At 38.2% G+C, this 10493-nt stretch overlaps 2 protein-coding genes across 16 annotated transcripts in view; both read right to left on the bottom strand.

The window, feature by feature from the left end:
* Positions 1-7807, bottom strand: part of LOC125761079 (dedicator of cytokinesis protein 3) — a 49574-nt gene extending 41767 nt beyond the window's left edge. For 2 of the 14 annotated variants that reach the window (XM_049421888.1, XM_049421890.1), the window contains exons 1-3: positions 5883-6619; positions 1377-1618; positions 1114-1262 (exon numbers count right to left, since the gene is read on the bottom strand). In XM_049421888.1, coding sequence (XP_049277845.1) covers positions 1114-1262; positions 1377-1618; positions 5883-5919 — 428 coding nt within the window. In that variant the 5' untranslated portion in view covers positions 5920-6619. The other 12 variants (XM_049421881.1, XM_049421885.1, XM_049421879.1 and 9 more) reach the window with 12 other exon arrangements.
* A 568-nt stretch (positions 7808-8375) lies between these two features.
* Positions 8376-10278, bottom strand: LOC125761097 (4-hydroxybenzoate polyprenyltransferase, mitochondrial). 2 transcript variants are annotated; one of them, XM_049421930.1, is made up of 3 exons: positions 10159-10278; positions 8875-10091; positions 8376-8794 (listed from the first exon to the last, which is right to left on the bottom strand). In XM_049421930.1, the coding sequence occupies exons 2-3, from the start codon at positions 9958-9960 to the stop codon at positions 8567-8569; spliced, it is 1314 nt and encodes a 437-aa protein (XP_049277887.1). In that variant the 5' UTR covers positions 9961-10091; positions 10159-10278; the 3' UTR covers positions 8376-8566. The 2 variants fall into 2 exon arrangements, with proteins under 2 accessions (XP_049277887.1, XP_049277888.1); XM_049421931.1 differs by having other exon boundaries at positions 8875-9986; positions 10077-10172.
* Positions 10279-10493: the final 215 nt, after the last annotated feature.

A 10493-nucleotide genomic window follows, 5' to 3' on the forward strand; every position in this document is an offset into this window, starting at 1 on the left:
TAGCCCCCGTGACCCATTTTATAGCGGAACGCCAAGCGTTCTAATTTCCGCTTGTATGTATAGAATTCGGGCACATCTAGATCCTTTGCGATCGTTTAGTGGTTGGCCTTGTTACATAGTACATATATGTTTAGTTAACGTTATTAGTTAGTAACATTAAGGTCCATTAAGGATGCCTGGCGATGGAGATGATAACGGAGCCGATCTCTACAGGACAGCACCAGGGATCAAATGCCATTCGCGCCAAACCCCCGAACGCAGAACTGACTATGCTGCTACGGGTAAATAAAGACAAGGAAAGCCAGTAGTGGCAGACCGAGAACTCTTGAGGTTGTAGTGAAGCATTAAGGTGCAAACAATCCAGGAGTTATTTTTGCTTTGCAGCTATTTATCAATTTTTCGCCATCAGGCACGTATAACGAAGCTGACGTTAGTAAACAAAACTCATCGCTATTAAACGGGAATTTAATATCTCTCATTTACTCTGCGAGTTAAATTTATTTTTACTGTAATACGCAGATCAATTGATAATATGGTGGATATTTTCGAATTTAATATAAATTATGCTTAAAATATTCAAAACGTGATTAAACATGATTAAAGTACCATAAATAACAGATTGACTCGTTCGAATTATTTATATAATGTACTTATGCTGTTTTTATGATATTTTGCTCTGTTTATCGACTACTGTAATATAGCATCCTCAATTCTTGGAGTTTTTTTTTAATATTTGAAATTAAATTTTTAGCAGTTTCTTCAAGTAATCTTCTTTCTTGGCTTAACGACCTTATAGGTCACGCCGGCCATTTCTGGCTTACTAGACTTATTTTACCACGTAGCCGGATAGTCAGTCCTTGTTACGGGGGGACGGTCCGGATGGGATTTGAACCCGGTCCGGCCGTGTGGACTGGCGCCGTTTATCACATGCACCACCGGGCCGCCCTTCTTCAAGTAATAACGACATCAATTATCAAACATCTTTTTTTCGAAGTTCATTAATATACTTGGTGATACGATAATTGTCTTTTGTCTACATAAAAAACAGGATATTAATTCAATTCGTAAATGTCTAAAGATATGTTTATAAACTGAAAACAAACATGTACTCACCGATTTCCCCAATCAATCTTTGATATTACTTTCATTTGTAGCTCGTAAGTCTGGTCCTGGGTAAGCGTAGAGCTTAACAGTTCTCGACGGCTTTCGAGCAATGCCAGCATTACCTTGCGCAGTGACGTAAATTTGTATTCCTCGCGTTCCTATGTTTCGGATATGAAGCGAAATTATTTATACATTTTCAAACTGTCTGTGTCGCATGCAGTGTCATCAAATTTCGCAATTTGCATACAATTGATAATATTAGCTTTACTCACCACAAACAATCGTTTCCATATTTCGGACCACTCACGTAACACAAGCGTGCATTCTGCGACCACCGGATCCACCTTCGAGAGGTCTTTCAGATGAATGTACGATTTGGGAAAGAGACCCACTTTGCGAGGCTTTCGGGGACAGGTACCTCGGAACCAGTAGGCTGTTTCCTCCAGTATTTCCACGCAGTCTCCTACATCCAAAGCTAGTCCGTGCGTCACATCCCCGTGCCAATTGTGTATTGCTAATAATAGATCAAAGTAATAGTATTAAAATGAAAAAAAGTTAACCAGAAACAGACACACAATTAAAATTATATGATATTAGACATTACTTATTGTGTTGATAGTTTGTGACCAAGATAATATAAAATTTATAAATTTCTTTTCTGATATTTGTTGTTGTTATTATTTATTTAAAAAAAAAAAATTATAAACTTCTATGAATAAAAGTAGCATGATTTCCAACATAGAAGAAAAGCATATTTGCTTCGCTGCATAAAAAATTATCTCACTAAACATTATTTAACTTCGAGGAACAAAAATAAGATAAACAACCAATCATCCAACCCATGCTGACGGCAGAATGTTTACGTACGGATTTATTAAAAAAAAAGATTTGCCCGTATGCAAATAGATTGCAGTACAATCTTCGCTACTGTCGGCCATATTGCACCAATAAAAAAGGGCTTAAGTTTAAATAAATATACACGGCAAAATGGTTTGCAAAAAGAGCACGCATTTTGCAAAAGGTATAAGTATTCCGATAATGTACTGTTTCAATAAAATGTGTGTTTTGATAAACACCATAAAACACCCTTTTTATCAAATTTCATTCAAAGATTTGTTTTACTATGAACAAATATTTTACAACATTTACAATACTAAACGCAAAAATGAAGCTGAAAAGCTCGAGATTATGATTACGGATGGGGAAATTATTTTATGAAGTGTAATGAAACCGGCATTTAACAATGTACGCAAAAATCATCTAAAAGCCGGGAAAAAAATGTCGGCATTATTCAACAATTTAAGCCCTCATCCATGACATCTTTCAAATGCCTCTGTTAGAGCCACTGTACAACGGTATGAGAAAGGCAGTACCTCTCTCCCTACTATACAAGTCAGTAAATTGGTTTAATTGCTTAAATTCAGGCGCGATCTGAAAGAGCGCATTCAAACATTCTCCATCTGAAAGCCTACGCGGTAAAGCAAATGTGATCACCAGAGGTAATAAAAATATGTTTCGAATTTTGCATAAAAAATTGTGAGATACGAATTACGGCATTGTACATAAGAAAAAAATCCCCCAATTCAATCATTTGTTCCTCAACAAGAAATTTGGTCCGTCACACATTTATGAACCGACGTGATTAAACAAGGAAATAGGAAATTACTACCATTGAATGAAAAATAATATTAAATAAATATGAATAAGCTTCAGAAGTATAAAAGCTACAATGAAATAAATTGATCACAACCTCATCTAATGCATAGTTTGTACGAAGTAAAGTTGTGCATGAAATGCATGTTTAAAAAACTGTTCTAACATTTTATATTCATCCACGAAACATCTGCGCGAGTTTGCTTCCAAACGAAACAAACTTCAAACCGGAAATAAAAGATCCATAATTCACATGCTGCACGATGCATCACTTAACAACGAGCATGACTGATGTGAGCAGACACAACAAACCATGCACCAGCATAAGCGGATTCCAGAAACGGATAAAAATATTGTTTTTTTCGTGTGTGTTTTCTCACCAGACAACGTCTACTGGGCGTCTGAATGCACCATAAGTCGGAACAAAACGAACACATGCACAGTGCCAAAACATCGAAAAAGGATGGAATGCATAAGAACAAGGAGCAAGGCAACAAGCTGAAGTCAATGTAAAGAAATGATAAAACAGTAGAATAATAACGAACCCGGCGAATGATAAATTACGGCCATGTTGTGAACGTTCTTCCGTTCTTCGACGGATAGCTGTTATCGACCTTTGTCTTATTTTATCAAGAGAACTGCTGATGTGAATACGCTGATACATCGCACAAACTGCACATTTCTATTCGTCACCACAGGCTCTAACTGTTCCACAAAGGGAAACACATGGTTCGTGATATGATCTCTTTGAATCGACTGCAGTTTACTACTACACATACTAAATATCGCTTAAAAATACACAGATCACCCTACCAGATAATCGCGATCGCAGTAGATCGAGACACACGAACAATTAATCAAAAAATAATATTTTTTACTGCCATTGTTGCGAGTTTATACACTACTTTACATCACTAAACTATCATTAAACGTCACATTTTCAATACATATTTTTTTAAACATTTTGTTGAGATTAACGGAACCAATAGACAATGTTAGGAGCAGTTTTATGTTATGACATTTTACTACTTCTATTCCATTGTCGGTTGACCTGCACCCAGTCAGAATGGAGTCTATTTTATTTTGAGATTGCATGAGTTCCTGAAAAAATTATCGACGCAACAGCGAACATTAATAAATGAGTTCGATGGCAGTGAACGTAAATGGTGCGAGTTACGATGGATATGAACGGGTTGCAGAACGGAAGTATGCATGCCGGTTAACCTTGAATGATCGCTTTTTTTCTCTTCCCTGGCTTCTTCATTTCATTCATGGCGAGCGATACAAACGGGCGGCTTCATGACGCCGAATGCGCCACTTGTGCTGCCTGATCAATACTTTGGATCGATTCATGAGATGATTGCATGAATCGGTTAAAAGACCACACATGAATTATCGTACGTGCATACGTAAGATTGAATCGTGCTAATGAATATTAAGGATGTTATAAATAAGCAAAGGGATTTGTAATTGTAATTTTTTTTACTTTAATCACATTTTTCTATTATAAAGGGTTTAATTGGGGACGCTCAAGTATAGCGTTAGATACTTAAAAAGATAATTATTGTAAAATAATACAGTTGAAGTTCCTTTTCGACATGATACGCCATTGAATATTATTTATTAAACTATATTCATGTAGCTGGTCTTTAGTGCCATTTAATTGTAAATTAAGCAAAACTTTGTGGTAATTTTAAAAATCTTAGTTATTACTACCAATTTCATTTTAACATAAAAACTTCCACCTTAAACATCAAAACATTTGCATTCATTTGCGCTATAATTATCAGCTGCCACATACATGCAACGCATAACAGTCTCGTGATAAGGGTGAATGACACCAAAAGGCTATTGTTGTGCTATCATATTTATAAACAAGTTATGTTGACCTTGATATCCGAGGATTGCATGAATTATCGCATATTCAGCGGGTATATGCGGAAAGCATAAAGCTGATAACGATATAAGGAAACGAAACATTTAATATATTGACAAAGCATCATCACACAGCAACAAATCTTCTATTTACGTAGTAATTTAAAAATTCACTTTAATTATCAATCTTTCTGTCAAAAAAGTCTCTCTAAATTGTTTGGTCTATACCTTTACAAAGCAATAGAAAAATACGGTAAACAAGGTCTATTTCCTCACTTTTTCCCCTCCACTATGGTGGGCTCTTTTATGTTGTCTTCCAAAAACGATGCATATATTTTCTATGAGTGGTTAGAACAGCGGTTCGCAGCGATTAAAAACTAATGTTGTACTCTAAAAGGCACTTACCGGAAATCACACATCCGCATTACCCATTTCCTTCATGCTCGGACAAACCTTACAGAATGTAGCAAACCTTATACAAATTAATCGGATAAGAGGTGCTAACAGTCCGATCGAATGGTTGAATATTTAAACATCGTGGAGTTTCTGTGTCAGTAACAAACTGTGATTGTCCGTTTTGACTCAATCATCTTTATCCATGTTAACACGACATCGTAAAATTGTAAAACTAATGTATTCAAACAGTGCATTATAAAGTGGCACCTTTTAAACAGAACTATATGCATATTATTATAACAATCATTCGTAATACTATGTTGATGATAAACATGAGCATTTTGCTGTTTTCGAGACCGTCTTTTTATTTTTTTTTGTCATTATATTCTCAACATGATTTGCTTTCTGGCATTCCTAAACCGAACGATGGGATTTGATCACAGTTCTGTTGTGTAGGAAATCCGTTACCATCACCAATAATTCAACAGACATAAAAGATGATGCTGTGTTTTAGTCCGTTTCAAAACAATCGTAGGCTACTTAGTCGATGGTCAAGATAATGCTATTTCTTTGCCCTTCAACTCATGGCTCGACATTCGCTACGGTTGCACTTTCGTCTGATAAGAATTACGACGTCATCGCTACACATATTATTCAATTTTTCTCTTTCCTCACTTCCATTAAGAATGGGGCATCATACACCACCAACGGTGGCGACGTTATTCTCAACGGCAAAAACGAATGACAACGTTTTACTCATCATACTGATCTTCCATGTCACCTGCTACAGTGGAGCGTTCCAAACTAACGTTCCACTGAAAATCAATTCATGTATGCGTTATTATTTCACTTACCAACTCCGTATTTGTTGCTTGTCGGGGACCAGATCATGTTGACTATTTGTTTTTACTCCGTCTTGACTGAATATTATTCTCTTTTTGTTAGATTCTTAGGTAAATTAACTGATCACTACACTTTGGCACACAACGTCTGCTACCGATTTGCATGAGATTCCGTTGAGATTTAGTGCATATTCATTTTTTTCACTTTATTGGACCACTGAGTAATATGTAGAGCGGCTGAAGTAACATGAAATAAAAGATAGAAGAAAAAAACGCGTCTTGATATATGGGATTTGGATGACAAATGCACTCTCGCTGACGCGTTCGCTGTTGTATTTTTGCGTAATGTTGGAAGCAAACTTCCAATACAATTATTTAAAAAATGGCACATATTTTGTACACGTTTCGGAAGGAATTTTCACATGAAGTTTTTGCATGTTTTAGGCATATTTTTTAACTATTTTTCTTTACCACACATTTGAAACTTTGCAAAAAAAAACTATGCACTTTTTATGGTGCTCTATCCACACTTTCTACTTTCCATTTTTAATACTCATCGAGGATTACTTCGGAATCACGGTACCGGGATTGCGAATACTCATTTTTTCTGGCACATTTTCACTACGTCCTACGCCTCATTCGGACGAATTTTGCGAAAACATTACACCGTACACTCCCACACACTCTCCAACACGTCTCAATTGACACCCAGCCCCATGGAATATCAACGTCGCCGCCTAAAATAAACAGACTTTACTTTCTGCACCTGATACGGCACATTCCGTGGTGGTTTTCCTGCTTGCAACGAGTCCCGCAGCTTCACAAATTACTTAGATGCTGCTGCTGCTACAATTGGTGGGAGCGGCATTATTACAACCCGCTATAAAAAGAAGCACACAAACAATATACGGCACAATCAACGGCAATAGACGATGGACAGAAGAAGAAAAATGCCTACAAGGCACAGTAATGCACGCACGTGAATCCAATATCACACGCACACACAGATGCAAACACACTAATTCGCCAAATTTTCACTACCGAAAATCATGCTACTGGGAGTTTATTTTTTGCAGGTGCGGCTTTTCATTCTCACAGCGTCACTACCCCCTGCCCGTTTTGCATTATTCTCTCACCTAACCGATCCCAGTAGTCATGCACTAAGCACAAAAAATTAGAACAATATTATCACTTTTCGTCCGTGTACCACTACACCATCATTGCCAACTTCGTTCGTGAAGAAAGAAAGGTGTGCGTGAGCGGAAGCAATACACAAATAACACGTACCGGAAAACTGGCAACTAGGAAGTAATCGCTGTTTTGTCGCAGCTATCAGACCCGAGGAGCTACATTCCACAAACAAAAGGAATATGAGCAGACCCTCGTACAGTGAACGCGCGCGCACTGACTGTTCTTGAAAGTATGCGTATGACACGAGAGCTACGATGAAGCAGTGGGCGGACATTTCGATTGACAAGCGAAATCTTTGTTATTACAAAGAATAACAACTCTACACGGTAGCACAAAAAGGATGCCGTGCAAATGCTAGAGGTTTGTATTTTCCTTTTTTGTCACAACTTCCATGCACATATTCCCCGTATGAAGGTACAAACCGTGCACGAAGACGAGTTCTAGCATAACTTCTTTTCAGAACATGCAGAACGCTTCACTGTTCATTACAAAAAGATAAGAAAATGCCGCAGCCGAGTGCTTTTTTGTTCTTTTTCACTTATCACGCATCATCATACGTATGTTCCGAAGTAGGACGCCATATCAATAAATAATAATCTATTGCTCTGTTTACGTTAGGAACAAATGATAATCGAGCATGAACCACGCAGAAACTACGATAACGAGATACGCTTGTATCTTGTCAAAACACTAAATACCGACTGCTTGCAAGTTGCAACCCACACTACTTTACAGCAATCGTACACCCCTAGGAGCGCAACTGATGTGTTGTATGCTACGTACGTAATTCCGATTTCTCTCTGTTGCCTAATTTCTTGATATGATGTTTGCTTTTCTTTCTGTAAGTAAAGCTGTTAGCGATTAATATTAGTTATTAATAAGAAAAAAACAATAGAAACTGAATTTTTTTATACAATTTATTACTTTTATCAAAAACAATAGAAGAACTGGAAGACCAGACTAGTTCACAAAAAGGATTGACGGATTGGAAATGAAAACAGAATCCGAAGTTGACAGCAATATTTTTTTTCTGTTTTTTCTGCAACGTGCCGCACAATATTTTAAAATAACTGTAAGATTTTCAAAGTCGGCATCATTATTTCCAATATGGCTTGATTCAAAGATGATTGGTGACATATATATTATTTGTATTTGTCATCATTTAACTTGAGGGATATTTTAAATCAGTATCAGTACGGGTTCTAATTTAGTTTCTCCTATAAAACGTAGACTAATCCAGACATGTTACTTACATCATATCCATTCTTCATAGGGTGGATTTTATACAATAATCTATTAATTATCTACAACAACTGATTTTTATGGTTTATATTATACTCATTTTAGGCAATAGCAAAAGTCTCCTAATATTTCAGACAGAGCATCGTAATACACATCAACTTCGGGTGGCACAACTTCGTGGACTAAAGTATGTATCTCGTCTGCCGAATTATGGAGACCTTTACTTCAGAGGTACATACGAAACCCAGAAAGTCGAGAGCATTTTATACCGCAATATTTCTCGCGCTGGTAACCGTTGCACTTAGCTGGCCCCCCGTACTGCTGCTGCTGCTAGTACCAGTGGCAGTTGTTGAGCCTTTTGTTCGATCATCGCTATTCTTTTTGTACAGCGTTCCAAGGACGATTCCAAGGAACAGTAAAAATCCTACCTGATGATTCGAAATGAATTTGGTAGCACAATCCTTTGGGTTGTGAATGTTTAGAGAGTGAATCTGGAAATGATGGAGCAAAAATTAATAACCAAAAATCGGTGAGAATGCAACCACGCTTGCTACTGTGCCATGTGAAATACCTGATGAACTAAGTGGGCTCCAATGAGCCCGATCGAGGTATAATATGGCCACGTTTGATCACACACCAGTCCAGCAGTAACCAGGTTAGCTAGCATAGCTGCCGTAAATCCGCTAAGCCACAGTTTCGTATTGTCTCCAAAGCGCAGAGCTGTTGACTTGATTCCTATTAACAAATCATCCACCTTGTCCTGATGCGCGTATATAGTGTCGTACACAATTGTCCAGCAAACTCCAGCGACGTATAGTGGCAAGCAGGCGGACCATTCGACCGATCCTTGTGTAGCGCTCCAGCCAAGTAATGCTCCCCAATTGAAGGTTGCTCCGAGCATCAATTGCGGCCAATAGGTGATACGTTTCATCAAAGGATAAACAATGACTAGTCCCAATGAGCTAGCACCCAACAGGATCGAGTACCAGTTTAACTGGAGCAACACAAACAATCCCACACCTAGCTGACCCGACAGGAACACAAGCGCATCGAATGGGGCAATTTCTCCTGCTACAATTGGTCGATTTCGAGTCCTTTCAACCTTTGCATCAATATCACGATCCCATAGATCGTTGATGGTGCATCCGGCGCCTCGCATAATGAACGCTCCGACTCCAAACAAACCTAGCATCATCGGATCCGGCCAGCAACCCGCTGGGGCACTAAGCGCTATACTCCATCCACAGGGCCAAAAAAGTAACCATGAACCGATGGGTCTGTCGATACGCATCAATTTTGCGTATGGGGATATTTTTTGTTGCCATGACTGTACCTCTTTTTGTTCCGACCGTCTAGACCTACTATCCGTCTTATGGCTATTATCACTTGCGATACTCCGGGCATTGAGCATGCTGAAGTTATTTGGTATCGTTTGCACTCTATATGAATGCACATTTGATTTTCGATCGATATATGCCGGACAAAGTAGCCTCCTTTCCATTACTTTCGGGATTAACTGCCGGTTTAGCGGGAAACATATGGTTCGTTTTGCATGCATGGGTCGCGATGCACAGACGTTTCTGCTCCACGGCCAACCATGAAACAAGGTGGTGCTGCTTCCAACACCCCCTCTCCATACGCTGGTACTTCGTATCATTGCCTTCGAAGAATTGGCGCCGGTCGCTTTCAAAATTAATAGTTTGGAAATAGGGTGATAAACAACATTCCACACTTATAGCTCTCACATTATTATAGGCATTGTTGCACACCTACATTCATCACGAGCATCTAAAACGGCAAGATAATGAACTAGAATAGAAAAGAATAATATTTTGCAACACCACGAGAAAATTACGTGACTGATTGATGATGCCCACGGTACGCACAAACACAACAATAAGGTATACTGGGCCAAGATTACTCTCGCTAAGATGTCGGCTGAAAACGATTTGCTCACAGCTCACACGGTTCGGAATTACAAACAGATTTCTGAACGTGATTAATTTACAAATTCGAACTTGACTTACAGAAAACCAACAACAGTCTTTTTTCGCTAGGATTTTGTCGAAGTTTGTCTCTGAATGTGTTTCCTAACACAGATTTTAATTTAACCACATAATAAACATCTCACTATTGGGTCATTTTGTGAGAAAGTTAAACTGTCAATCTCTCTCAGCACCTACAAAAATC

The sequence above is a fragment of the Anopheles funestus genome, chromosome 2RL (genome assembly GCF_943734845.2).
Source record: "Anopheles funestus chromosome 2RL, idAnoFuneDA-416_04, whole genome shotgun sequence".
Lineage (NCBI taxonomy): Eukaryota > Metazoa > Arthropoda > Insecta > Diptera > Culicidae > Anopheles > Anopheles funestus.

Coding starts and splice junctions, on each gene's coding strand:
- LOC125761097 (XM_049421930.1), bottom strand. CDS start 9,960: ATGATACGAAGTACCAGCGTATGGAGAGGGGGTGTTGGAAGCAGCACC. Junction 8,795..8,874: donor GAGCCCACTTAGTTCATCAG/GTATTTCACATG, acceptor CATCATTTCCAG/ATTCACTCTCTAAACATTCA.